Raw genomic sequence first — 11053 nt, forward strand, 5'->3', positions numbered from 1 at the left:
TAACTGGCTGTTAATTTCACAAGGCATCTGCACGGGCACCTCTAAACAAGAATGAGGGCTTTCCTAGAAAATGTCGCGTGCCTTTCTAACGTAGTAGGATGTGGATTAGTTTGATTGGTCCATGTAAGGCAAAAGGGAACGTCATCCGGCCAATCACAAAGCAGATTTCAATAAAAGGGGCGGGACTTGCATTTAAAAACCGCAAATCCACGTGTCAGAGACAGAAAACAACAAACGAGGAACCACAGGAATTTGAGGCATTATATATGATATTAAAGCACCCTGTAATTCCGTTATATGTTGTTCTTCACCAAGGCAGAACCACACTGAAACTTCGACCAGTTTAAATGTGTTAAAATGATGCATTTAGGCTCAGAAGAAACACAAGGGTGACAAAAAATACAATTTTAATCATTTTTGCATAAGATAATACTGATAAAAACAGCATTTAAGCCACTGGAACAGTAATTAAGTATATCATAGGCAGAGAGAATATTCGGACATTAGCACTTTCTTTACAGAACCACTTGGTATAAAAATAAGCTTGTGTTGAAGAAAAACTGATATTCATTCAAAGTTTACAAAATTATAGCAGTTTTGTAAAAACAGCCTGCTGCAGAGGAGTAAAGCTTTACATCTGTTACTGCAATGAAAGCACCAAAATACTATGCAATCAAAATGTTTTCATCAGTGCATACAAAAACAGTATCACTAGACTTATAACTGCTTAAAAAGATACAAAATGCATATATCTTGTTTTTACGTCCTAGTAAAAATGCATCAGTAGGGAAGTAGATCGCTACAAACAAAAATATTCTCTTTAACCAACAGATTTAATTAATTTCAGGAGCAACTACTTAAACTTTAGCAATAAAGTCCCTTGAAATGAAAGTTCTTGTAACTATAACAGTGCTCTACTTTGATATAAGTCGATGGATAAGGGTAGTAAGAAAGCAATACTTGAATGTTCCAAGTGCTTTGATTTCTGAGCCATTAATTCACTTTATCTGACATTAAAAATGAAAACATCTCAACCTGACTGCAGTCTTTGTCAGAACTGCTGATACAAATGAAAAACATTTAATTTAACCTAGAAGAACAATGTCCAAACTCAATAATCACAACATTTTGAAAGCATTTTCCCAACCCTGAAGTATAACAAGTCCATAGCAATCCTTGTGTTGGTTTGTTTCAAGTGTTGAATAAGGTAAACATCAGATCAGTCCAAGCTTCCCACGGGGGGAAACTATCAGTAAAGCAGCCACGTTTCAGGCCAAAGATCAAGTATGATGTCAACAATGCTTACAGTCACATAGTCTCTTAATGTGATCTCATTGATCATAAAAGTACAGTGGAGATGATCCAGGTGAACACAGGCATCTTGCACATAAAATATGTCCAGTTGTTGCAAGCCCTGGCAGTGCAGTGTGGTTTAGTCCAGAGAAGGAGCTCACATATCCGCCTACTGCATGCCCAGGTGCCTGGTGGGAGATGCCTGACCTGGGCATCCGGTGACTGGAGAGACTGACAGGCCCCGGAAGAGGAGGTCCATGGAGGGCAGGAGGGGCTTCAGAAGACTGACGGGGCAGAAAGCAGAGCCTCCGTGGGGGGTGAAGTTAACTTTATTGGGGTCAGGGCAGGATGGCTGGAGGAGAGGCTCATCCTGACAGGCAGCAGATCTGTGGGGAAAGAGAAGAGTTGGCATACTTAAGGATGAATAAAACCTTGTAAGTAATTTTGCTAATTTACACAGTCATAAAAAGTCAGACACAAAGCTTTCTTAGCTGGTACTCGAGGAAAAAATATTATATTTATGTGGACCAGGCATGATAATTAATCAATGCACAAAGATTTGGCCTAGAAAATATAAACATACATTGCCTCTTCGCATACTCGTATTCTCTCACAGCCCTCTGGTGGCTGTCTCTGGAAGGAGCAGGTTTTGGTGGCACAAGAAGAAGAGGAGCAGGGCTGCATCAGCGGGGGATCCAGGGCAAATAAAGGAAGAGACATAGATGGGGAGAGACGCAGGGGCCCACAGTGCGCTGGCTCTGCAAGGAGGTGCACAGATATCCAAACCTTTGTCACTACAACAGGGTATTAAACATGCAAAGCTTAGGGATGCGGCTGACGCACTGCGTGGTCTCTTACCTGGTTCTCCAATGGGACAGGGAGACTGTGACGGAGACAAAAGAGATGGGTTCAGAGGACAGGGGGAGTTTGAAGGCGACAGAAGTGAAGGATCTAGAGGACAGGGGGAGTGAGAGGGAGAGAGGAGGGACGGATCCAGGGGGCCTGGAGAGGGCTCACTCTGGGAGCCACTGCTGCACCTCTGGGCTGGATTTGGGGCCCTGTGGCCATCTGGGATATCCAAGATCTAGAAACAAACAAGAGAAAGAGTCAGAGCAGCTTGGGAAAAAAACAGAGGGCAGAATATGGAAGGCTTTTATTTTTGAGTGGGACAAAGATACAAATCTCAGTTTATCTTAATGCGTGTGAAGAAGGATTCCCCACTCCAGATCTCACCTCATGCTGATCGCTGGGTTTCTCAGAGACAAACACTTCCTCCAGCTCCAAGTTCAGGCCTTCAACACTTCGTCTCAGGCGTGAGGCGAGTCTGTTCAGAGGTATCAGGGGCACCGTCTGCAGAATCAGGAATCAAATTCAGGCACATGCCGAAGAAGAGTGTCTGATTTCAGACTCATGTTATGCTTCAGTGACTGCTTTCAAACTCCCAGGGTTTGAATTATGAGGTACAAGGAAAACATTAGAGGCATATCTTAACACACAGATGTTTAAATTGACGGGTCATGACAAAGCTAAAGGAAAGTTAATGGTAATGTAGGAGTAACAAAGGCTCTTCATAGATTCAACCATTAATAATTTCTGTCATTTAACTTTCCCTTTGTGAGTTTCATCCATGTGTCATGTTCACTTCTTCTGACTTGAGATCTGGCCCCAGGCTCAGAGTAATATGCTGGTTTCAAATCTTCTTTCTGTGACAGTAACACATGAGCTCCGATGACAGCAGCTCCTAAGAAAAGGATCTGTGTTTTTTATATCTCTGTTACTGAGCTCCTCCTAGTCTGCCTGCTCTTTGGCATCAGCTGTAGTCATAGAAACTTTGTTCTTTGTTTTTCAGCTCACATTTTATCAAAAAGACAAAAGAGCAGAGACTTACCTGGGAGATGCCCGCTCCGTGACCCCCTGGCAGGGGGTGGTGGCGTGTGAGATCACATCCAGCCGGGGGAGGGGCGTGGCGGGAACGCTTCTGCAACTGGTGCCTCAGCTTTGCCACCTGAAAAATGAATCAGGAGTCAGTTTGATTCATTCTGACAAAGGGGAGGTCACACGTCAGCCTCAGGGGCTGTTAATGTTTCACAACATGAAGAGGGGGCGTGCAGAGCGAGGGAGCAGGAGACAGAGGAAGAGTTCATGAACTGAGCGGTGATGAGCTGGAGTACTCACCTCCCTGAGGTGCTCCGCGCTGCCCCATGACGCTGAGCGCTTGTGTCCAACGGAGCTTCTCCTCCCTCGGGTCTCATCGGCCCAGGAGCTCGGAGTCTTGGCAGAAACAATATAATCACAGTGAGGTGAGTAAAGAGTCTAGAGTTTGTTTATCAAAGCTTCAAATGTACGGTACAAAAGGGCCTTTTGGAAGCCTTTTAGATTTTCTATTAAATCCACTGAGCTCCAATAAACACTTCAATATCTGACTACAGCACAACAGAAGAGAGCTCCACAGCTGTGTCGCACACCTGCCTCACAACAGCTGTACACAGGCAGGCGATGAGAAACCACAAAACAGGCCGCTTCAACACTCATAACAAAAAACACCCAAACCACATCTTTGGAGAGACTCTAAATATAGCGCCAGAATCACATTTAACACAGATGTTACCACTCATAAAGAAACCTTGTTATTCAAAAAGTACTGTGGAGGAAAAACAGCACAGAGTGACAGACACTGTTTCTGCACTTCTTCACAGCTCCACGGCTTCTTATATCACTTGTATGATCGTACCGATTTCTTCACATTGACTCTGGATCTTCTACCAGGTGGAGTCTGGTCCACCGCTCCAGCGTGCTGGCAGTTCATCATCACCCGTCGAAACCCAGACTGAGTTGACACCCAGGACCAGGACCTGCAGTCCTCCACACTTCGAGTCAGCTGCTTCACACGCTCAGGAACAATCTGATCCCCTCACTGCTTGTCCGTACCATTCATGAGGCGGCTAACATTACACACAGTCATGTAGCTCTCACTGCCTGACTTAGGCCCATGTCATCCCCCCCCAACAAATACAACTTGTCCTTTGGGTGTCTTCTTCACAACTCAGAGAAATCCTATCAGTGCTTGAGAGGCACAGACACCATCTTGTAGACTAACATGCAGTTCATCGCCCGGCTGAATAAGTCAGAACGCCGTATGAGTCAGTCATACAGTGACATGGGTGTTGTGTTACAGCTGCTGACCCCCACAATCATCCAAAACATGAACAGGGGGGATCATGGGACTCAAAGCTATAAAAAGACTGACTGGTTGGCATAGCTTGTGTTTCCATCTTGAACGTCTCATTAGCGTATTCAATTCCTGATTGCAACATGGCATAGTTAATAAAATAGTGCCTGTAGCTATGATTACTTGTCTACTGATTAACGTGTCAACCCTAGTTATTTATAATCTCTTTATTATTCAGTAGGTGTCTAAGAAAGTTATCAAAACATGCTTTGTAAAACAGAGAAGAGAAACAAGAGAGTTGAGAATATTTGGCCTTTTTTGCTTAAAATCAATTCCTAAACATTTAATTTAATACCTCTTTATTTATTTGATTGATTAACTGCTGGATTGACAATTGATCTCAGCAAAAACAAGGGGGCTCACATTATACTGCAAGCTCCTTACCCTGCATACTCTACATATTTTCCATATCTCCATTTTCAAGATAAAAATATTGCTTCGGTCGTCTGTGCTGTGCTGGGTTACATCCAGGTCGTAAAGCATTAAAGCATTTTGGCAAATGCCACCGACTGGAGCTACGGCCCCGGGTACTCATTAGCTGAGACACAACATTTGACCGACGTTTGCAGGAACACCATAAAAAAGATATTTAGAATTTGTTGAACTGCCTTTATCCATAAGCATATGCTTCTGAACTATGACTTAATACTTAAAACAAAGCAGATTTCTTCTGAATTAACCCTCCTGTTATGTTGTCGGTCAAATTGACCCTTTTAAAAGTCTATTTTAGGCAATATATGCCTTCTAAACCAGCTAAATGTAGCATAAAAATCTGGGCAGCATGTGACAGAAGAGGTGTCGTGTTAATTTATCAACATCACTTCATAAAAAAAAAATTCAAAATGTAAAATAACATAAACAAGAATCTATGTCATTTAAAACTATTGCATTTATATTACAGGGCTTTCCAATGTACATACAAAAAGTTTGAACCTTAATTTTAAAGAAAAACAAGTGAGTTATCCTCATTGAACCATGATCTGTGAGAATTAAAGAACACCAATGGACTAAATCTTGCTTTAAATGGTTAGCAATGGAGTTAAAAATTAGATTTAAAGAAATCTGATTGGGATTTTTTGGGGCTTCTGACACTTTTGGATAATTGAATATGCACCGGGTCAAATTGACCCAGGAACATTATTGCTGTTCCAGAGAAAGAACATAACAGGAGAGTTAAAGAAGCTTTATGTTTGATGAAGTGCAAAATCCCAGCTGATAAAAATCTGCACAGTTACTAATATCATCTGCAGTAGAAAGCAGAGGAACTCTTGCAAAAGGAGGAGCTGGGTGGGGTGCATGTGTGTGGGTGCATGTGTGTGGTTGAAGCGAGTGCTGGGGGATGGGGTGTCTGTATAATGAGGTCAGGAGGGGTCTGCTCCTCACAATGAAGGCAAAGGGGGTTCGTTTGGGGTTTATAACTGTGTCAGGAGCGAGGCTGAGGCTTGGTTGATGTTGGTCAGGGCTTTGTGCATCAGTTAGAAGCAGATACAGTCGAGGGGGAGGGGAGGAGGGGAGGGGAGGGGGAGAGAACTGCAGAGTTTAAAGAAGAACAGAAATTATCTAGTTGGCTGCTTTCAAACTGCAGCGACAAACTGGAACAACTAGACACCTGCAGAGCCGACGTCACATATGTGGTCCTCCTGAACATACAAGAAAAGTAGAGCAGGGGAACATTTGCTGTGATGTCTGCAAAAAGCGACAGGTGTTATGTGAGAAGCATTGAGTAGACTAGAATAGACCTGGTTTTGTGTGATTGCAGTAACCACACTAACTAATGTGAAAGTGTCACAATAACTTCATATTCACCTGTGTGGCTTTGTCGTTGACACAGGAAACAGCTGTGGTCTCTGCTTCTTTGGGCCACTGTCCCTGCAGGTAGGGTCCGACGATGGCGTCCAGAGAGAGGGTGCGGCGGATGGTGGGTTTAGGTGGGCGAGCTGAGGTCTTGTCTGCTTTTGGGAACAGAAATAAAACATCAAATAAGTCAGGGAGTAGATCCGGATGTGTACGGCTTTATTCAAAATGATGCCAGTCTTGCAGGAGTTGTATAAAGTTTTGCCTGTGAGATCACGTTCAGTTTGTTGCAACACAGCATGTGACATTTAATGTGGATAAACACTCCGTTCAAGTATTTAAACGCTGGTGTTTCACAAAATTGCTCCAAGGCTTCCTCCCCACCAATAAGTATGTGGCATGCAGAGGTGTGTGTGTGTGTGTGCGTGTGTGGATATTGGCAGCTCTTTGTAATCTCTGGCAGGTGTGGACCATGCCTTTGACCTGAAGCTAAGCCATCAAATAGACTTCACTATATATCTCCCACACACACACACACACACAGAGTATGTTGTCATCAGCCCAGGTTGCAAGCTGGACAGGATGTAAAAATAAACACGGTCTCATGCAGATGTGACTTTGATGGATACAGTTTGAGGACGCCATGCTCAGAGAAACAAAAGAGGCTGCCGCAGTGTGAGCATGACGCATGCAGCACAGATCCCACAGGTCAGAGTGCAGAGGGGCCACTCAGAGTCCAAATAACATTATGAGAAGAGTGTTGTGTTTCAGGGTTAACAGCTTTCAGAGCTGGCTTTAGTTTTCATTTTAAAGCATGTTGGAAACTTCTGGAACAGATTCAAGTTATTAAGTTTGAAACTGGTGAGGTGTTCTAACTGGATGTTGATGAATCACTTTGTCTTTTTTTATTGCTCTTCTACTTTGGTGAATGTTTGAGTTTTTTGTTAAGTTTTAAAATGTCTACATGAGTGCAATGAACAATAAGAAGACATGAATTCAAACATGGCTTGATCAGGTCTTTTCTAAGTGAAGCACATTGACATTAGGCTCCATGCTTTCCAAATGTCTCCAGTCTTTGGACACCGTTTTTCATTCGGCACTGAGATTTGTCACTGGCTGTAGTCGTCTCACCCACCATTGTGATTTGTATGTGAAATCAAATTTTCCTTCTCTGAGTGCACGCAGATACAAACACTGGCTGACCTTAATTCATAAGGCTCTTTTAGGCTTGATTCCTCACTATTTGTGCGCTTTATTGCAGAGAAAAATCAGTTCCTATACCTTGCGTTCCTACACTACTCTTGTTTTATCTGTTCCTCGGGTAAGGACTGAATTTGGAAAAAGATCAGCTTTGCTGCCTCCATGGCATGGAATGCTCTCCAGACTAAACTGAAACTCTCTGAACTTATTCCACTTGGAGCCTTCCGTTCTATTGTTGTTTTGTTACAGCCTCCACACCTCTTATTCATATTGTAAAACACTATGCATCTATAAACTGTATGTTTCAATTTGTACTGTCATTTTCGTGTAACTGTGCTGCTGACCTCTTGGCCAGGTCACCCTTGTGAAAGAGATCCTGATCTCAATGGGTTTTTTACCTGGTTAAATAAAGGTTAATACAAAATAAATAAATAAACAGGGTTCCCACTCTTTTCCAGAGATCATTTTCCAGGACATTTCAAGGACATTGTCAGTGATGATCAAGCTGGTATGACAGTCTAAATTTAGTTCATAATTTAGTTCCTAAATAGTCTAATATGTTCCTCTCAGTGGAAGTCTGCATTGAAAGACGTGCAGTCTATGGCTATCCATGAAATCATCTCTTACATGCTTAAAAATGATGGCAAATTGATTACAGAATAATGCAAACACAGATGTACAACACTTTATTAGTGCAACCAAGCAACAATGATGGGCAACTCTCATCTCAGCTTTCTCTTTTCTCAATAAATACAAAATTAGCTAAGAAAAAACAAAAGAGCCAGCAAAGGACTCTGGAAGCTGCCTTACTGAAATAAATAAATACTAATAATAATCAGAGGATCAGTGCATTAATGACCTAAATAGAACTGAATGACAAAAATGGCCACAAATGTTGAATGGGGATGTGTTTTTTTAACCTTGTTAGATCGCACACAGTCATGTTGGAATAATTTTCCAGGACATTTTACTTTTTCTCACATTTTCCAGTACTGGAAAACTGGTCAACTATTTACCAGGTTTTCCAGTTTTTCAAGGATGCGTGGGAACCCTGAATAAATAGGGCTGCAACCAACCAACCACAATTTTGGTCGAATAATTTGAATGGATTATTTTTAAGATGACTATTATTTTCTCTATAAAATGATAAATAGATGCTTGGTCTATTGAATTTACCATTTAAACAGTCAGATAAGATTAAAACACTAAACTGTTCATGGTATAACTCTAAAATATTCAGTTATTTACTGATTAAAGTGACTATAAATTACAGATTCATATTCTGTCGACTGATTAATCGACTAATGATTTCGACTTAAAGTTATGGAAAAGGTTTTTTCTTCTATGCAAAAGAATCATCAAGCCTTCATCAGCTCTGGACCACATGGAAGTGGACTCAGATGTAACCCCCTTCCTCTGAGTGTATTTACCCGTCTTGACCTCCCTGCAGAGGAGAGCAGAGCCCCTCTGGAGCTGGTACGGGACCGTGGCTCTGAGGGGCAGCAGGCTGGGGTTGTTGCACCCCCGAGGAGCTCCTCCACTTCGGCCCAACATTCCTCGATCCGGGCCGGATAATGAAAACACACACTGGCCTTTTCCTTTTCGTCTTCTCTGCTGCAGCTCTGCTCTCCTTCTGCGCGCATTCAGTCCATCCACTGAGGAGATCCACAGCTCTGATGCGTCCGACTTCCTCTGGGCACTAAGTGTAGTCTTTGTGCTGAGAGGAGGACCATGGTCTTCTTAATTCCGGGTTGCAGAGAGTTTTAAACTCGCAGTGTGTTCTTTATCCTGCAGACTAAACACGCTCCTTGCACTTTCCTCCCTCCTCGGCAGAGTGTCAACCTGTGCGTAACTTTCTTGGATAGATCTTTACAACTCCGAGAGACGACGACCCAGTTGGCTGCTGCAGAATACTACTGAGCACTTATTGGTCTTTACATCCATCTGCCTCTTAAAGGGAAAGACCTCCCAAAACTTCAAGTTCCCATCCACTTTGTTCAGACTATATTCCCCCTCCTCCTCTTGAAGACTATGTCCAAACCACTGAACCACTATTGTTCACAGTGGGTAGTGTTTGTGCTCTCCAAAGCCTGGTTCGAGGACCTCTAAAGGTCATTAGAAGGGCCATTGAGGGTCAAAACCTCCATAATAATACTTTTTAAATTGGTATTATCTCAAGTGTTTTTGCTACTTTGGTTCTACTTAACTTTACTTTTCACTCATAATCTGTTAGCCTTTATAACTGCACTGTTACCCAGATATTACCATGTCCTTGCCAAGCTTTCACCCTATAGCTTTAACGTCTTATATGTTGTCCTTGACCTATTTTCACTTAGCTATTGGGTTTAAATAATTTGCAAACCATTCAAATCTGCTTTAATTAACATTTAACTTCACGTCCCAACTCTTTTTATGGATTGGTGTTGTATAGATTAATGTTTGCACAGTGTTGTATATGATAGTATGCAATAAACTAACCTTTTAACATTTTTCAGCGTTTCTTTTATGTGTATTTTCCTTCCAAATGCCTCCTGCTGGTATGTTACTCCATGAGCAAACAAGACAAACAGGAAGACCCACTAAAGTTATTGTTTTTGAAGGGTTTAAGATTTTGAAATACTTGACTTCCATATTGTTTTCTTTAATTTTGCTGAACACCAGTGTCTCTTATTTTGATTTATACCGATGCACCTTTTACCCTTGTTTGTGAACTTATTCAACCGCTCTACACTTCACTTTTATTCTTTCCTCTTTGCTGTTCTCTCTTTTTCTGTGTAAGAGCTGACACAGTAATATGGCATGTTTTGGTTTGGTGCAAAGTTAAGTTGCAGCTTGGTATGCTTCATGACAAGCTTACTTCTAATCAAAATGATGATAAAGATAAGTAGAATATCATAATCATTAACACACTAAGAAGGAGAGATATAATGTGAGTGTCTGTACAAGAGTAACGTTCCTTTACCACCACCTAGAGGGTGAGAGATGTAACTTTCTGTGACAGCCACATCTGATTCTTTACAACATCACTGCAGCTCATAGTCATAGGACAGAACAGACGACACTGCATGTATTGTGGATCCATATCCAGCCAACTGAGGGTACTTCCTGCTCCTAGCTTAGCAAAAGACTATGCACCCTTCATGTCAAGTCAAATAAACCCAGGGAAAGGAGTCCAGCACATTTACATAGTTTATGATTTCACCTCTTCTTGTTGACAGTGTGGCAAAAGAGACATTGACCAGATTGAAGAAAACAGACACAAAGCAACCAAAAACTGCAACAGGGTACGGGCTGAGGCAGAGTCGAAGAACTGGTTGAGTTCAGAGAAAGTTACAGGGGAGAGGACCTTAAAGATTTCTGGTGCAGCTTTTATTTTCTGCATCTAAATGCTTTAGTTTTGACTGCACCGAGAATGAAAATATCATGTATTCTTTTGATAGAGAAATGGGAGCACTACTAAATGTTGAATCTAAGGGACTTTTTAGGTTGCAAAATAATCATTTTTAAATCACTGAAATCATCTTTAAGTCATTTCCT

General features: G+C 41.9%; 1 protein-coding gene and 1 long non-coding RNA gene across 3 annotated transcripts; one reads left to right on the plus strand and one right to left on the minus strand.

Annotated features, from left to right (window-relative positions):
* Positions 1-391: 391 nt before the first annotated feature.
* On the minus strand, positions 392-9506 carry fam117aa (family with sequence similarity 117 member Aa). 2 transcript variants are annotated; one of them, XM_034711943.1, is made up of 8 exons: positions 8947-9506; positions 6329-6474; positions 3469-3564; positions 3182-3298; positions 2527-2643; positions 2152-2377; positions 1877-2051; positions 392-1679 (listed from the first exon to the last, which is right to left on the minus strand). In XM_034711943.1, the coding sequence occupies exons 1-8, from the start codon at positions 9068-9070 to the stop codon at positions 1463-1465; spliced, it is 1218 nt and encodes a 405-aa protein (XP_034567834.1). In that variant the 5' UTR covers positions 9071-9506; the 3' UTR covers positions 392-1462. The 2 variants fall into 2 exon arrangements, with proteins under 2 accessions (XP_034567834.1, XP_034567835.1); XM_034711944.1 differs by having other exon boundaries at positions 426-1679; positions 6329-6471.
* LOC117832709 lies at positions 1005-4634 on the plus strand. The gene is made up of 3 exons (XR_004635241.1): positions 1005-1727; positions 3143-3593; positions 3990-4634. It is a non-coding gene; the product is annotated as an uncharacterized LOC117832709 (long non-coding RNA).
* Positions 9507-11053: the final 1547 nt, after the last annotated feature.

The sequence above is a fragment of the Notolabrus celidotus genome, chromosome 20 (assembly GCF_009762535.1).
Source record: "Notolabrus celidotus isolate fNotCel1 chromosome 20, fNotCel1.pri, whole genome shotgun sequence".
Lineage (NCBI taxonomy): Eukaryota > Metazoa > Chordata > Actinopteri > Labriformes > Labridae > Notolabrus > Notolabrus celidotus.

What these genes read in the sequence shown, in the direction of transcription:
- fam117aa (XM_034711943.1), bottom strand. Translation starts at nt 9,070, where the DNA reads ATGTTGGGCCGAAGTGGAGGAGCTCCTCGGGGGTGCAACAACCCCAGC. An exon ending in CTGCAGGGAGGTCAAGACGG is followed by an intron (nt 6,475 to 8,946) that starts GTAAATACACTC and finishes TGTTCCCAAAAG; the next exon opens with CAGACAAGACCTCAGCTCGC. An exon ending in CTGTCCCATTGGAGAACCAG is followed by an intron (nt 2,052 to 2,151) that starts GTAAGAGACCAC and finishes ACCTCCTTGCAG; the next exon opens with AGCCAGCGCACTGTGGGCCC.